The sequence below is a fragment of the Herpailurus yagouaroundi genome, unplaced genomic scaffold, assembly GCF_014898765.1.
Source record: "Herpailurus yagouaroundi ecotype Mexico unplaced genomic scaffold, PumYag 221, whole genome shotgun sequence".
NCBI classification, from domain to species: Eukaryota; Metazoa; Chordata; class Mammalia; order Carnivora; family Felidae; genus Herpailurus; species Herpailurus yagouaroundi.
The window spans coordinates 12,623,034-12,640,685 of NW_024412452.1; the positions used below are offsets into that span (position 1 = coordinate 12,623,034).

Below are 17,652 nucleotides of genomic sequence, written 5' to 3' on the forward strand. Positions count from 1 at the left end.
GGAAATAAAGATTCTCTCAAGCTCTGTTGTTGAGAATATTTTTAGAGGGCAATTTCACAATGCCTAGCTAAATTAAAAATGGCATAGTTCTGTTGTCCTAGAAATTTTATAAAGGTTTTGACTCCAGAGAAATATTGATATACTTGATAAAGATAGATTTACTGTTTGTGGAATAGTTTTTTAAGAGAAAAATAAAAGAAAGAGTTGAATGTTTATCAATGGAACAGTATTAGTGATGCCTTTGGTTTTTATGTAGACATTAACAAGAATGAGGTACATCCCCATATACTGACTTGATGGATGTCCATTACATACTGCTATATAAAAACGGCAAGTATGTATAAACCTATTTTTCTAAAGAACAACGAGTAAAACAACACTGTGTGTGTGTGTGTGTGTGTGTGTGTGTGTGTGTGTGTGTGAACTTGTGCTTGTGTAGGATCAAGTCTGCAGGATGAACACCTCTCTTCTCTTCACTGTTTAGGAGTGAAAGCTGGTCAGGGAGGAAAGATTTCTTCTATCTTACCTTGTGTACATTTTTATTGTTTGGTTTGTCACAAAGACTGTGTAGCAAAATGCAGTTTTATCTTTGGTAGAAGACCTTTCTAACAGAGAACTACAATCCCCAAAAGGAATGACCATTAGATGTGATTACAATTTAAATTTGAGTTCAGTAAAAAAAAAAAAAAAAAAAAAAACACCTCACAACAAAGTTTAAAAAAAGAAAAAGAGGGCTGCTTGGGTGGCTCAGTTGATTGAACAACTGACTTTGGCTCAGGTCATGGTTTCATGGTTCATGAGTTCGAGCCCTCCATGGGGCTCTGTGCTGACAGCTTGGAGCCTGGAGCCTGCTTCAGATTCTGTCTGTCTGTCTGTCTCTCTCTCTCTGCTTCCCACTCTCACTCTGTCTGCTTCTCTCTCTCCAAAATAATAAATAAACATTAAAAAATATTAAGCAAAAAATATTAAAAAAGAAAAATATTTGGGCATGTTTACAGCACATATCACAGAAAAAGGGATTACTTCCTTAGTATAAAAGTAGCATTCACAACTATAAGAAAACAATAAACCAATAGAGAAATAACCAAGCACATGAATAAAAAATTCACAGAAGAGGAAATTAAGATGAAGAATAAGTACATGAATATATATGCTTAACCTTACTAGTGATTAAAAATGCCAATTAAAATGTTTTTCACTTGACAAGATCTCACTCTAAAAGATTCAGTATATCCCGGTTGGGAGGGTGAGGTGAAATGACACATTTATACACAATTGCTGGGAGTATAAATTTTGGGCATGGAATTCAGAAATATCTGTCACAACTTTAACATATGTGTGAAATAATGCCTATTATTTTAAACATTTTATTATGAGAAATTTCAAACATACACAAAATTAGAGAAAGTAGTATAATGAGCCCTGACATACCTATCCCCCAACTTCAACAATTATAAATTCATGAATAATCCTGTGTCTTCTCTATCCTCATAATTTTAAGCAAATCTCAGACATCATATCATTTCACCCAGAAAATTTTTATATGTGTCTCTGAAAAAAAAACTTCCTTTGCAAAATAACAACAATACTGTCTCAACCAAAGACATTATCAATCATTCCTTAATATAAAAAAGTCCCACTTGGTTACACATTTTTCAGATTGTCTCATAAATGAGACTTTAAAAAACCATCTGTCCAAATTAGGATCCAAAGATGTTCACTGAGACATTGCTTGTAATAGCGAAAAAGTAGAACCAACTTAAATACCCATCAATAGGAGACTGGTGAAATTAATGATATCTGCAGAATGGAATACCATGTAGCTGTTAAAAGAATGAGGCAGTTTTAGACAGCAAGCAAGGTTTCTACAAATGTTTATTAAATGGAAAAAAATTTGCAAAAAATTTCCCACTTTTGCAACATATTACAAAAAGAAAATATTTATCTTTTTCAATTACTAATGAGTGTTTGGTTGGTTCCATCTTGGGAGTGTACATGCTTTATGCAGGAAAAAATGAAGACCTTTCCGTTTATACATGATATGGCAAAACAAACATGGTTAGATTTATAATTAGAAAGTTATTTTACACTTTAGAAAACAAAAGGCACCAGAAACAAATTAGAAGCAAATTATGAACTTTAAAAAACTGCAACACATATTGAAAGCAATGAGCTACTATCCTTAATGCTGAGTTTCTACAAATCAGTAAGGAAAGGAATATTTGAAAATTAAAAGTGGTCAAAGGAAATGAGTTGTTAGATAACACCAGAAGAAATACCCTGGCCGGCAAATATGAGAAGATAGTCAACTTCACTAATAATCAATGAAATAAAAATTAGAATGTCAATGAGGTACTACTTATCACCTATATGACTGGCAAAGGTAGAAAAGATATCTATGCCCAATATGGGCAGAGGAAAAAGATGGGGATATAAACTGCAAACTTTCCCCCGCAAAGAGCAACTTGACAGTATCTTTCAAGATATAAAGCCTAAACTGTGATGGCAAGATTTGGGGCTACAAGCACTTTCAGGCATTGCTGCTGGAACTGGGGAGAGGGGTGGGGGAGCAGAGGTGGGTAGATAAGGCACGGGTGGTGTATCATCTATGGAGGGAATTTGGCATTATCTTCTAAATTACAAACTAACATACTCTTCCATCTTTTAGGAACTTCTCTGACATATACCTACACCCGTGGAAATGACCAAGGAACAAGTTTATTGCAGAATTGTATATAATAGCAACATATAAGAAAAAAGCTAACTGTTCCACCAATAGGACATGGGTTATCCAACATGCATTATGGCCCACCCAGTCCATATAAATGGAATACTATACATCTGTGAAAAAAGGGACAAGACGTTCTTTATATCCCCAAATGTACTGGTAAGTGAAAATAGCAAGGTGCAGAAAAATATAGGGAGGTGTCACATATGAGTAAAAAATAAATAAATAAAAGCAAGAAAACAACAGAGCAGCCCTGACTTGCATAAGCGTGAATGTCTTTTGGAAGGACAAACCAGAAAGTAAAAAATGGCTGCCTTAGAGCCAGGTGGGAACTGGAAGAGAGAGGGCAGGGATGGGAGGGATTTTTCACGGTGTACTTAACAACATCCTGTGATGTCAGAATCACAGGAGCTAATTACCATTTTCAAATTAAGCAAAACACGTTTTTAAAAACTGTAGTGTGGGTAAACCTTTTGAAACAGCAATTCCACTGCTAGGAATCTATTTCACGGAAATACTCAAGTGCGCAAAGACCTGTGCCTTGGAAGTTTATTCCACAGTGTTTATATTAAGGAAAACCAACTGGACCCTCCCTGCAGAGGTGGGGAGAATTCGGCTTTCCCCAACCAAAGGGATACTTTCGGTTCGGTCACAGTCACGGAACAGCGCGAAATGGTTGACCCGAAAAGATGACCCCTGCGGATTAAATTTTGTTTAAAGGTAAGTTGCAAAACGGATTCCACTTTTGCTAATGTTTACATATGAGAGTGGGAAAATCTGGAAGGGCCCACCTGAAACTGAGAATGGTGGCTACTTGGGGGAGCCTTCTACCGCTTCGGGTTCAGTTTTGTTTTGTTTTATGTTGAGCACGCATAACTTTTTGAAATCCAATCCTCTAGCTACCTATCTACTTTGTAAATGTGGCCCTGCACGCCCAGCCCTGGCTTCCCCGCAGCTCCACGAGTCGACTGGTCCCCGCGAGGGTGGGTGGCTGGGCAGCGGCCGCGGTAGCAAACCACCAAACAAACCCAGGCTTTAGTCACCCAGTGATTTCAAGCTCCAGCGGATAACTGGAGGCCTGTGAATTGAGCGGGGAGGAGGGGCGCAGTTTTATCCAGCTATTTCTTTCTCGCCCCCTGGCTGGCTTTGCTGGTGGAACCACACACTAAGCAGCCACTAAGCAGCCGCAGACAGGCGGGAGCCTCACTACCCTCCGCTCGCCGCCCTGCTCCTGGAGCGACCTCCTGCTCCAGTCCCAGCTGGAGGCCCTGCCGACCCAGCTACCAGTAAAAGAACCGTGTTTGAGGTTTTCCACGTCCAGTAAAAGAACCATATTTGAGGTTTTATATTTCGGGGGTTCCCAAAGTGAGGACTGCACAAAATGCCAAAAATGTGGCATGGTCAAATTTATATTGTAACAGTTGTAAGGAACAACATTGTAACGTCAAAAAATGAGGATGTCCTCTCGGACGAACGTCGTCCCCGGGGGGAAAGGGCGTTGCGGTCTTTTACCTAATGAGAGATGTTGACAGTTTTGTCTCCTTTCACTCATTCGACAAATATTTAGTGAGTGTATACTGTGCCAAGAACATATCTGTGGAGATCATGGATTTGGCTGGGCGCGGTGACAGCCTCTTCTGTGGTGCGGGGGCGGCATCAAGGGAACCCGGCCTCGGGCACCTGCCCCCTTCGAACTTAGCGCAGGCATCCCTTCCCCAGCCACTTCCTCGGGCCGCCCCGGGGGGGGGGGGGGGGGGGGTGACCAGAAAGCCCGCACCCTGCAGTGTTCAGAGAGAGACAGGATCTCGGTTGGGAAGCTGGGAGCCAGCAGCCCCTGCTGGGTCGGTCTGGCACATAGTAGGTATTCATTAATGTTTGTGGAAAGAATCAACGTGTGACGGCAAGACCGCGGGTGAACATGGTGACAGAGAGAGATGGTTGAGAGGCCTTTGCGGGGGGGGGCCCCAACTAGGACCTTGCAACCGACTCCCCACTTCCTGCGCTCGCCACCCGGGCTTTCCCAGGTCCGCCCACTCCTCTGCTTTGGGGACAAGATCCGGGCCTGGCGCCGAGATTTCTTTCCGCAGTATTCAGTGCCACCCTGGCACCTTCAGATCCTCCAACCTCCCTCCTGGATGCGGTGGGGGACGAACCAGGCGCCTAGACTACCCAGCTCCCAGGGATTGGATTCCTGGACAGGCCCGCTCAGCCTCGGTGTCCTCTATCAGTTTCTCAAACTGGGGTAGGGAACTCGGCGGGATACACTGCCGGTAACCCGCTACCGGCTTTACGAAGCGTAAGGCCAATCTTTATTTTATATTAAGCAAACAGGAAATAGAAACAAAATTAATATGATTCGTATTCCCACCCCACCCCCAATACAAATCGGAGAGATATAGGGAGGGAGCTCAGGGCTACTCTGACCCCAGGCTCAGTCAGGGGTAATTGAGGAAATGGTATAGAGCCAACAGGACCCATAGATTCTCTCTCCCTACAGGTGGTGCACCGTGGGCCAATGCCCCAAACGACATCCAAACGACCTATATAAGCCCAAGGACACACGCTTCCGTGGTCCCCTTCCTCCTTGCCAGTGCATGTACTCACTCATCGCCCCAGCTTCGGGGAAAATCAGCCTCCTTGCCCAGCAGGGTCAAAGCGGGTGAAGGTGGAGGGGGGCACCTAGAAGCTCTGACCCTGCAGTGGGTGCACGGAACCGGAGTCCAAGCCACTGCCCAGAACAACAAAAGTAGCATGAGAACACAAGGAGCCACGCATAGTTCCCTGAAAATGAAAACAGTGCACACAAAACACACCAACAAGACAACACATTTGGTTGCTGGGCTGCTTGCGAGTTGGGGGGGGGGGGGGAGAGGGGGGCGCAGCACGCATGTAAACAAAGGGAAAAAAATAAGACCAAAGCGATAGAGCCCAGTCAGACCCTTGCTGAGAATGTGGGTCCTTCTGCCAAAAACAAACAAAACAAAAGGAAAAACATAACAAACCTAAAACAAAACAAACCCAGAAAAATTTAAAAAAAAAAAAAAGAAACCTAATACCCCCACAAATCCCAAAACCAAAAATGAAAATAAAAAACAAAATTCCAAAGTGCAGTCCCTTGCATGAACCGTTCAAACCTTTCAACTGCTGCCTGAGGCCTGGTCCTGGTTATTGTATCTATTAAGAGACTCATATTGAGGTTATGGTCAGAGGTCCATCCAGGGTGGAAGAGCTGTGACCCCAAATCCAGTGCTCATTTCGATACAACAATCTGCCCCACCTTCACAGTTGCCAAAATGCCTACTGGGCAAGTGGGTAGGTGTGCCCTTGTAGAGCCACTGCGTGCGACTTGCAGGGTGAGGCCTGCAAAGTCCCAGCTGAGCTCCTGTAGGTCCAGTGGCTTCAGTAAATCCAAGCAGAAAGCCAGCAGATTCGGAATGACGCTAAACCCAGATCTGGCTGCTGGAGTGGGAGGGAGAGTCTGTTTCCCCAGGCCTCTCTCAGCTCAAGCCCTAGAAGTCTTGGCCCCTTGCCCAGCGTCTTCCGATGAGTCTGGCTGCCAGGACCCTGCCTGGTGTATACCATTGTGCAGTCTGTAAGTGTTCAGAGGCTCCCGGTTCTGGACTGCCCCAGCACTGCTCTCCGATGGGGGTGGGGAGCGGTGGACCCCGCTAAATGCTTCCCTTCCCCACACCCACATCCACAAGGAGAATTGCCAGAGAGCCGGAGGTCTGGGTCTTTGTGGGCTTTCTTACGTCCTTAGCTCCCAGGTGCATCCATAAAGCTCCCAGGTGAAAGCACTCCGGATAATGGGTGGTGGTGTGGTGGCCGGTTGTTCACTCAGCCAAGGGATCCCTAATTTTTCCTGCCCTCCTGTTCCCAGAGAAGTGTGGAAATGAGGAGGGGAGCTCTGGCCGCAGTTCTTAAAAGGGAGAGCCCTCTGGAGGCAGCCTGATCCTGCTTCACCAGGGTCAAGGTGGCCACAGGGCTGAGGACACAGGATGCGGCCCAAATGGCGTTTTGAGATGCGTAGGCCTGAGGGACCGTTTCAAGAGAGCAGGTAGCAGCGCCGTGCATTGTTCATAAAAGTTCGGTAACACCAACAGGCGGCCATTACGGGCTCTATTCAGGTGGATTGTTGAATTTGCATCCGGATTAATCTGGGAATCAGGTAGGCGCATCTGAGTGCGCGGGTGCCAGCAGAGACTGAGGTTGCAGGAAGTTGTGGGTGAGAGTTGGTCCACCTCTTCTAACCGCCGGTATCCCGGCTCCACCGAAAAGGCCGTTGACCTCGGCTGCACCGGGCGGGCGGTTAGAGCCACAGCTGGGAGGAGGCCTGTTTGTTCCGGCTGCCGCCGCCGCCGCCTCCTCCTCCTCCTCCTCCTCCTCCTCCTCCTCCTCCTCCTCGCAGTTGGTGCGTCCTTCCTAAATATAAAACAAAAGGACCCCCATCCATACCCGTCACTGGCCAATGGGCTGTGCACGCAGAGGTGTGGGGTGGCCTAAGCCACTGTCTGGTCCCGTAGAAGCCTAGCTGTGTGTGCGGTGAGGTGCGCTGGCCTGCCTGTGTGCACACGCCCCTGTCATCCTTGTGGCCTTGTTTGTGTCCATGTGTGGCACGAAGTGGCCTCCATTTTGAGGCGGGGATGCAGCACGGTCGGCCTCCCTGGCTCCCTGACCCGCATTTCGGGGAGGCAGCCGGAAACTTGAGTGATTGGTGGAGTGAGGGGTTCCTCCAAGGGGATTGAGGAAGGCCACACCTCGTGGTCTGCAAGGTGGCACTAATCCTCCTTTCATCAGCTGTTCTCAACCCCCCAGGGCTGCCCACCTCCCAACGCAGGGCAGCATTTAGCCAAGGGGAAAAGGCGTGGAGTCCTTGGAGTCTGTAAGGGGCGGGGGTGAGCTGGGGGAGGCTTCTGAGGAAGGGGGCCCATTCCCAGAGTGGTTTGTGGGTCACCTCAGAGCACCCCCTTTCATTCAACAGAATATTTATAGAGGTCCCGCTGGGTGTTTGCAGTTTTATAGACATCACCTCTGACCTTTAGCACTGACTTTCAAGGTAACAGCTATAGGTTCCTCTGTACAGATGTGGAAACTGAGGCACAGAGAGGCAAAGGAACTGGCTCAAGTTTAAAGGACTCTAAACCAACTTCACTTTATTCCAGCCCCCCACACTTTCCTTCTATTCCCCTGTGCCTTGGAACTCCCCCAACAGATGGGCTATGCTGGGGTGGGGCCCTCAGGTAGCAAGTCCCTAGTGGAAAAGAGGCAGAAAGAAGTGCAAAGACCCAAGGGAAGTGGGGCTCTTTCCCTACAACCTGACAGGATGCGATGGCAGAAACCTCCCTTCCACCTTTTTATGGTTTCCTCCAGAAGTACTTTGGGAGGATGTGTCCTGGGAGACCAAGGGTGAAATGTACTCTCTGCTAAGAGCACACTGGAGGGACATTTCATCTGGAGGCCAACGCGCTGCAGACTTCCCTTCACCAGTACCAGGCCTTTCATCTGTCAGAGCCTCCACCCTGAGTCCCTGTGGGGCCAGGAGTGACACAGGTGACCCTGGCTGGGAGGGATTAGTGCCAAATGACATGCCTGGTATCTCAGGCCTGTAATAACTGCCTTTTCATTAAATGAGAAAGGGCAGAGGGCCCTGTTTACCTTTTATTTCTTTTAGGCATGTAAATACACCCTCTATACTATATTACCATTATATTGTACAAATATAATGGCATTGCTGTGTATGCATACATGCATTTATAAAAGTATATCTCCTGACAATGCACACAAGCTATCTCACATACAGTGGGGGGGGGGGGGGTGGTGTCCATCTCTACTCAGCTCTAGATTGCTCCTAGCATGGGTGGCTCCCATCCCACAGGGTGGAGGGTCACTTTTGACTCCTACCTCCGCTAAGTCTACACCTGGGAGTTACTAAACTGACATCTGTACACAGAACTTATTTGTTATACAAGCAGAGTTAGTAGAGTGGAAGGGATAGTAGGTGGGCACAGAACTCTCAGTTTTCCACAACTCACAAATACCCATAGATGGGGTATGAGGTGGTGAGTGTCACAGGCAGGGATTTGAGGGTCTTAAACAGGGAGTGTGGGTAATTTAAGGGACTGATTTCTCCATTTCTGGAAGCCAGGCAAATTTTCTCAATAGAGCTCCAAGGTGGCTGTTGACATCTTGCATTCAGGACTCCCCATAGTCTATGAAAAGGGATCTGATTTAATCCCAGGTGCCCAGCAGGTCCACACACCTGATGGAATTGCTGCCGGGTGGGGACCACCCTCATACCCCAGCCTGTGTCCTGAACATCGATTACCGCCCCATCTCCAGGTGACCACACCTGACACCAGGAGTGTTTCAGGAAGACATGGGTCGCTGAGTCTGTGTCCAAGACGGTCATCAGCCGACTTTAGATTGGGCTGCCTCCATGCTCTGCCCTGGCCCTGTCCCCCATTCCCAGATCTACCCAAACTCAGCAGCCGTGGGGAGGCCGTGGGCAACCGGGCCACAGTATCTCAGTCTGAGTGTGGGTGGCCCAGCTCAGCTCAGACAAACTCGGGATCCTGGCGCTGGAGGGTCCTGGAGCCAGTCTCAGGCTGGTTCCTCTTCTCCAGGCGGCCGCGGTGGTTGCGGAAATCAGCTCTAGCCGGTCGACTCCCAAAGCCCCGCGGCTGGCAGGCGGGCGCTCCGGAAGTTGAGGCAGTAAAAGGGCAGCGGGAGGAAGCCGAGCCAGGCAGTAGCAGAAGGAGGTCGGGGGAGCCGTTCCCCGCGTGTGGCCTCTTCTGGGCGCTCGGTCTCCGGGTGCCGGCGCTCAGAGACAGTGGGGGAAACAGATCTCAGGCTCTGGCCGCGGCCTAGGGGCAGCCTGAAGGCAAGTGCCCGGAATCCCCTTTTCTCCTTCCATCTCTCTGGGCGAGGCCCGGATCCGGCGAAAGCTGATCTAGAGCTTCGCGTGAGGGTGGCTTTAGGGGTCGGCCTCGCGGCGAGGAGACCAGGCAGAGCTGGGTACTCGAGCGCAGTCCAGAAGCGCTTGCAGGAAAAGAGGGCTGGGAAGGAGAGCTCGGCGGAGCGAAAAGCCAGGAAAGAAGAGAGGAGGGCGAAGGGCGAGGGAGAACGGGAGAGACACGCGAAAGGCCAGGCCGGGGGAAGGCCGCACCGAGAGCCGGCTGGGCCCAGACGCCGAGAGGAAGCGCGAGCCGAAAGAGCAAAGCCCAGGCGGGCAAGCGCCGCACGCCGCCCTCCGCGTTCCGATGCCCTCTCCCGCGAGCAACCGGTGCGGTCTGCGTCGCCGGGAACGGGAAACGAGGCTGGGCAGGCGGCCGGGAAGCGTCCCGGCCGCTGAGCGGAGCGCCGGCCTTTCCCTCCCGCGGTCCCGGACGCTGGTCCTTCCTCGTCCTGACCCCGCGGAGCGCTCGTGACGCTTTTCTCCGCACCACCCGTGAGGGACGCGGGGCGGGGACCCGGCTGTCCGCACCCCGCACTTGTATCCCGGTCCCCGCCGCCGTACCCAGCTGGGATGGGCCTAGGGTGAGCGGCCGGCCCGAGAGGCTGAGAACTGTAAGGCAGTGACACGGACATCTCTTTGGTCCCGTTCGCCGCTTTGTCCCCTGCACTCAGCTCAGTGTTCAGCACACAATAGAAGCTCAAAATAGTATTTGCTGAATGAATGACTGACTGATGACTGGCTGTCTGTGTGAACTGGGAGGTGGAGGCAGCCGAAGGGCTAGGGTGGGGGTCCGGTGGGCCAGAACCAAGAACTGTCCGCTTACCTCGCACCAGGATGCGGCGGCAGTGGTCTGCCTCTCCGAGCCCGGGCTGGCCGTCGCTGTCGGCGCCGCTCTCTCTGGAGCCCGCGGGGCTAGAGGCGGAGGTCCCCGCAATCTCCCTTGGGCTGCGGCGGCCGGCATCGGCGCCCGAGTCCTCCGCTCCGCCGCGGTCCCCGCCGCGCCCGCCGCGCGACTCCCGGCGTGCCGGGCCGCGGTCGCGCTCCGCGCCCCCATCGCCCATGCCGGCCGCCACCGCCGCCTTCTCCACCGCCCCGCCAGCCTGAGCTGGCCAAGCCCGTGGCTCCCCGCCCCTCGCGCCCCCCGCCCGGCCCCTACTCCTCGGGCCCCGCCCCTACCCGGCTGCTCCACCCATCCCTGCTGATTGGGCGCGAGTCGGGGTTCTCTGACTCCCAGCGGCTCACGAGGGAGCAGCGCCGAAGGATGGGAGGGTGGTCCCACTCTTCCACCCCCGATCTAGCCCCACTCCCAGTCCGGCAGAGGGAGGCTGGGGCGGTATTCTGGGGGTGCTGGCCTAGCCCTACGGCCACCCCTAAAGTTTATCAACTCCCTCCCCCAGTCCCTTGCCTTCTGTGCTCCCCACTCCCTCCTTCCCCGGGGACGCTCAGGCTCCGCGCTCCAGCTCTTTCGGCGGGATCAATAACCAAAGTGCTCCAGGAAGGCGACCCCGGCGAGACCCAGCAGAAAACAGGAGGTTGGCCTTGCTCGGGCGCTCGGCTGGTAGGGGGGGGGAGGCTGGAGGCAGGGCCTCAGGTCTGGGGTTCAGTGCCCCACCCCTGCCCCCAGACTCATACCGCCACCCGCATTCGCAGCGGGACCGAAGGCGCGTCCCGGCGATCCTGGGAGAGCAAGGCCTAGAATGTGGTAAATGACCCCGAGAGAGGCCAGGGGACTGACGGAGTGACCCGCACTCGCGGGGGGTTGAGAAAACACGTGCAGAGAGGGGCCAGGAGCCCAGAGGGTCGAGTGAGGCGGAGACTGTGGTAGGCAGCAAACGCCCGGTTCCCCCACGGCCTGGAGGCCCTCACGCGGGGCCCGCACCCTCAGACTTGGGAAGCAGATGGGCGTTTCCTTGTGCCAGCCTCACCCCGCTACTGTGGAGATGCCCCCTACCCCAGCCAGCCCTGGTCCCAGGTCCCACCTTCCCTGGAAAATCGAGGCGCGGAGGTCAGCGTGGCTAGAAGCCAGCTGGGCTGGGAAGCCAGGTGGTGGGGGTTCCTGTGCAGAGCGCTCGGCCCTCCGAGGCTTCCGAGTCCCCAGCGCTTTCAGAGGAGCCCGTGCCCGCCTGAGTCTAGCTTCTGCCTTGCCAGCGCCAAGAGAGGCCGGGCCCTTCGTTCCCTTACTTTGACTCAGAAAGGGGCTCGAACAGAGATTGAGAGACCCCAGTGAAGATGTGTGTTCAACTTGTTTGTGGGCGGGAGTGCCGATGACCATTCCCCTAAAGCACCTGATTGCAGACTTTGCTTCTCTTTTCTGGCTCGCATTCCCGGGTGAGCGAGGTTGCTTCGGTCTGTCTGGGGGGCTGATTGAGTGTTTGTGGGGGCAGGGCCCATGATGTGCGTGTGTGGGGGGGGGTAGTGAGGTGAGGGGGTAAGTGACTGTCCGGGCTGAGCGTGCTGCTGGTGCAGCCTCCATGATTTGGGTGAGCCAGTGTATGAATGTGTGTGTGTGTTACTGCCTTAGCGTGTGTCCAGTGTGCATGTATTTGTGTCCAGTCATGAATGTCCCCTGCAGAAGGCCAGGTGGGCTGGATGCCCCAATTACTTAATTGGGTGGCTGATAATGAAGGAGTTGAGAACTAGGAAGAGGGGAGGGTAAAGAGTGCAGGAGGACTGCTGCTACCTGCTAACAGAAAGGTGGGGGGAGGAAGGAAGGAAGGAAAAAAACTTGGCCACTAGGTACTTTGGGTGGGGCAGAGGAGCACAGGCTGGTGGCCAGGATCCTGGACAGGCTGTGCAGAGGGAGAGCAGTCTGGACCAGCTGCGGGTGCTGCCAGTTGGTGGCACCTGGGGGGCTGGGAGAAAGGAAATTCATAGTAACAGGAGAACCTAGGGAGTGTGACCCAACTGGACCGATCTCGGTTGGAAGGACCCTTGCAGTGCACACTGGAGGGGCCCAACTCCTCAGAGACCCCCACCCACACAGGCCAGCACGCCCTCCACCACAAACCAGTGGAATGCTGGTCTCGGGATCCAGCCTCAGCTCTGCACCTGTCTTTCTCCTCTCTGGCCCCCTCTCTCAAGTTTACTTGTTTTTATTATTCAAGTAGGAAGCAGAAAGCAAAAACTGGACTGGAACCTTCCCGGCTCCCCAGCCCTCACTCTTCCCCTGCCACTTTCACGGCCGAGTTTGTGTTCAAAGAAAAAGGCAAGGACACCTGCTGAGCCCTGCTGGGTTTTGTTTGTTCTTGCCCTTTAAATTTCAATTTCACAGCATATCTCAGTGGTCTCAGTGCCGGTAACTCCAGTCTCCCTCCAGCGAACTCTTCTGAGGTCCAGGGATCAGTTTTCGGGCATCTGCACCCTCCTGGGTGATCCAGGCCAGTCTGTCTGGTGAGGCAGAATCCCACAGAGACAGGACCCAGGCACTTGGGGACTCCCCTTCCCTAGCTTCGGGGAGCCCTGCTGGGAGAACAGGAGGAGGGTTGGTTCTCCGGAGGTCCCACTCTTTCTCTTTCTCCAGCCCTTTATTTTTTTTTCCCTCTCACTTTCCCTCTTTGCGGGGTGGGATTTGGTGTCCCGAGGGCATTCGGGCGCTCTCCTCTCCGCAGGCCTGGCAGGTGGGTCTCCCTTCCTGGTGATTGTACCCATGACCAGCGAGTAAGGAACTCAGGGGTTCTGCATGCTGAAGCAGAGAACCTGTGCGGTGTGCTTGTGTGGATGTGGGCCAGGGGAGAGGGGGTTGGCCGTGTCGGATCTACTCACCCAGCCCCGGGCTCTGGCCCAACGGAGATGCCTGCCAGGACATCCTAGCGCCTCGTGGCCCACTGCCAAGCCAGTAGGCAGGTTGTGCGGGACCACTGGGCTCCCACCCGCATCCTTTTCTCTCTGGAGACTTTATCCTTCGGGTCTACCTCCTGAGTGTGCTGGGTGAGGATCGCTGGGCGCGCCAGTACCTGAGTATGACCACGTGGCAGCGAGATACAGGGTTGGCCTTGCTGAGTGTGTGCGCGCGCTCACATGTTGGGATGCCATTTGGCTCTGGGAGATCCTCCTGCCTCGGGGTAAGCTGGACACAGAGCTCCAGGGGTGCAGTCCGCCTGGCCAGAATTCACTAGGATCTGGGATTCCTCACCCCGCAGTGGGATCCGGGATTGGATGGCCTATGTGTCCTATATCCTATGTTTTCACTGCCAGTCTACACTCGCAGTCTCACAGTCATCTCAACCGGGGCAAGATCCCAGGGATCTGGAAAATCTCTGTGTCTCTCCTTTTTCATAAAGTGATTCAGGAACCTTAGCAGGGAGGCATGTGGGGGGGGGGGCAGGCGGTAAGGGAGTCCCAGCAGATAGGGGGCAGGGCTATGGCCTAAACTTGCTTTCTCAGTGGCTCTGTCGCTCCCAGGGCTCCAGTGTAGACAAACTCCAGGTGTTGATCTGGCCCTTTTTGGGTCCCATAGGGCCTTAGCAGCTCGTGGCCCAAGGTCCATCCCTGCTAGCAGTGTCTGTCCCGGCCTCTGCTGGTCCCAGGGAATTAGTGGGCTTCTGCTTTGCAGGATGAGCAGGTCTGGTCACAAGGAACTGCTGCATCCTGGGCTGGAGTCCCATGATGCTCTGCTGCAAGGAGTTCCCTGGCCACATGGTGGTCCTGGTCCTCCACTCAGCTGCAGGAGTAGGGAGACCGTCAGTCAGGAAAGAGCTCCACCAACCCACCTCTGCACAGATACTCCTTAGGACTAGGTCTCCAGAGGGTTTCCCCAAAATGGCATGAGTTGAGGTAAGAGGCTGTCCTCTCTCAGGTGTTGCCTTGCTTAGCACCTTGCTTAACTGCTGTCTCCAATTCTTGCCACTCATTCCCCTGGTGTGGACTTGATTCAGTCTCCCTGGTGTGGAGGGAGGTTTCCCCTGGTGTAGAGATTCAGGGACTCTCCAGGCCCTCCCCATCCACCTTCACCAGGCCTTCTAGCAGCTCAGCAAATGAGACTGACTTCCTAAGCCTGAGTCCTTGTGAGAGCTAGGTCCCCAGCACCTAGGGGTAAATAGTTCTCCTACCTCCACCCTGCTGGGCAGCAGGTCCTCTAGGATCAGAAGTGTGCCACCCATCCTGGGGAGCCAACATGTGCATATGGCTGGGTGAGAGTTGGGGCCTAGGTTCCCCCACATGCTACCTGTATCTCACAGTCAAGCCCTTTGGTCCTTCACTGACAGTGATCCTGCAGCTCTGGCTGGAGCCTTCAGTATCGCCTTCTGGTGCTCAGGACCTGAAATGCTGGAGTTCCCATTCTGTGTCTGGTTATTCTCCCTTCTTCTGTATCCCTACAGTGCTCTGGCAAGCGCATCAGACCAGCCCTCCAGGCCTGGAGCCCTGGCCCCAGATCAGCCCTGCTCCTTCTGGTGCCTCTTCCTTCTGCTGAGGCTCATGGTAGAAGCCTGGGTTGAGCTTGCAGCCTTTGCAGGTGCCTTCCCCAGCTGGCTTCCTTCCTGTACTCATCCTTGGCCTCTCTGTCTCTACCTCCCTACTCCCCTCTCTCAACCCCGTGCTTCTCCCCGGTCCTTTCCCTAAGGCCTAGAAACTCAGGAGGTCCGGGTTCTTCTGCCTTGCCTCATCCTTTTTTTTTTTTTGGTCTGGGTCTCCTGTCTATCTTTCTTCTTTCTGGTTTTGGGGTCCCATATAAGGGTCCCTGGGAGATGCTGGGTGGCATTCTTCTGGCCCCCCGCTATTACTGCTGGGATGGGTTTCTCCTGCAGCTAAAGGGAGTTAGGGGTTTGGGTGAATAGGGAAGGACACTCCTTGAAGATTCGGCTGGGGAGCACAAGACCAAGCTGGCAGAAAAAAAAAAATCCATGCATCACTTCCTCCCCTGACCCTGCCTGCACCCCTATGTGCCTGGGAGCCAGATCTCTGTACTGGCACTTCAGAGGGTACCTATTGTCCCCCTCTCTGATAGGAAGGGATTGGCATTTTAAAAGGAGCTAGGGTGCTGTTGGAGTTTTTGTTTTGTTTTGATTTTTACAATGAGCCTTGTTATTTTTGTAAAAGACAATACAGTGTGTTCGTTTCTAAGAAGAGTAATGGTGCTAAAACCCGAGCAGGGGTGCTCTAATGGTGAGACACCTGTTCCTGGGGTTGGTGGGAGAGGTGCTGGGGCAGAGTGAGGCTCCTCAGATCCCAGCGTTTAGGCCCCTCCTAGGTAGCTAACCACCTGCAGGCTCAGGCACTGCAAGTCAGTCACTGACTAATTTCGGGCAATACAAGATGCCCGAGGCCTGTCTTTGCGGGATGCCAGTGTTGCCCTCTGAGGATTCTGCAGGGAACAGGACGCTCTGGGCCCTAGGGGTGCCCACCATGGGGGCAGAGGTCAGCTCTTCGAGCAGAGCAGGGAACCCAAGTTAGCTGGGCTAGGGTGGGCTGGTACAGGGTGAGATGGGGGAGGCACCAGCTGCGGCACCACCTCTTTGCCTCTCAAGGCAACACTCCCCTGCTTTGTTTTGCCTCCTCTTCTTAGGCAAGGATCCCAGGCGGGCTTTCCGAGCTCTAGGGCTGTCAAGATCTGCCAGTGCCAAGTCTGGTACAATCTGCTGGTAACTTTCTTGAGCCTGTGAGTCCTGAGGCCTATGGGGAGAGCTGCCCAGGGGAGGCTATGGGTCTAGTTTGTAAAGAGGGCCACACTGGGGTGACAGCTGCAAGCAGGGCAGGGCTGACAATATTTTCCAGGTACCAACCACCCAGTGGCTACCAGTAGGCAACTCCTGCCTTGCCTCTGGCTTTGGACCAGTGCCAGGAAGGCTTACAGGAGGGGGCAAAGGATTTCTCAACTTGCCATGTATTAAATCACCTGGGTAACTTAGAAAAAAATCAGTAGTGCTGGGCTGCAGACCACATAGCTTCAGTTTAGGTCTAATGACTTCAAATCAGGTCCCCAGTGGGTTTCTGATAGTTAAGAGGCTTCCAGGCGAAGGAATTTTTGTATTGGACTAAGGGTAGGGGAAGAAGGCATTGCTGGATGAAAGCCAGGAGCTTTCATCCAGGTCTTGGGTGGTCAGTATGTGGTAATCCAGGGAATGAGATATGGTTATTTCAGCCAGGCTTTTGGGTGGGTGGGGGAGGAGGGAAACCAGCAGAGACCTGGAAGGTGGGAGCAGGTTGGCAGTGGGAGGATCAGAGAGGGTGAACAGGCCTGGTCAGGATACAACTGGACCCAACTCAAAGGTGTCCAACCTGATCTGAAAAGCTCCCTTCACCCATAGGACTCGGGATTCTCTTGAGGAGAGGAAGTGGCTGGCGGGGCAGGGCTGGAGGTAGAGTCAGCCACTAGCGCAGGAATGGGTGCCCCCAGGTTCTAGGACAGGGACTTGGTGTGAAGGGTGGGGGGACTCCTAATTTGGTGATCTTCTCACCTGCTTTCCTCCAGACAGATTTCCCCCAAAGCTTTCTTGGCTTCCTGTTCCTCTTCCTGGTAGTGCCCTGTGAATCTTCTAACTTTCTCTCCTTTGGTGATTTGCCACCGCATCTTTCTCCTTCTGCCTCCTTTCTCCTTCTGGTTCTCCAGCCTTCCTCCCTTCCCTGCGCGGTCTTTCCCACCCAGCCCCTCAGCCTCCGTGGCTGTTTCTCTCCATCCTCTCTCCCTCTGACTCCCCTTGCTGGCTCCTACATTCCCCATTTCCCATCAGCCCTCTCCGTGCTGGGGCAGAAGCACTCTCTTTTATTTGTCTTTCTTAGGACATTACCATCCCATCCAGGTGCAGAGTTTGAACCAACGAAAAGACTTGAAAGAATCTTCTAAACATATTCCTTCTTTCTTAACAAACAAAATTCACTCACTCCTACTGCAGTCTGATTTTATCTGGATCGTTCTTTAAATCAGCGTTTTATTTGTTTTCTGGCGAGAGATACAGGCCTAAGTGCCCCCAAAAGGTGCTGCATTGTCATGAAATAGTCATGACAACCCTTAGGATGGGACTTGGTTGCTTCC

General features: G+C 52.7%; 1 protein-coding gene across 1 annotated transcript in view; it reads right to left on the reverse strand.

The window, feature by feature from the left end:
• VAX2 (ventral anterior homeobox 2) overlaps window positions 1-10,777 on the reverse strand; it is a 28,137-nt gene extending 17,360 nt beyond the window's left edge. Inside the window, exon 1 of the mRNA XM_040458591.1 lies at window positions 10,507-10,777. Coding sequence (XP_040314525.1) covers window positions 10,507-10,744 — 238 coding nt within the window. The 5' untranslated portion in view covers window positions 10,745-10,777. The remainder of the gene's footprint in view (window positions 1-10,506) is intronic.
• Window positions 10,778-17,652: the final 6,875 nt, after the last annotated feature.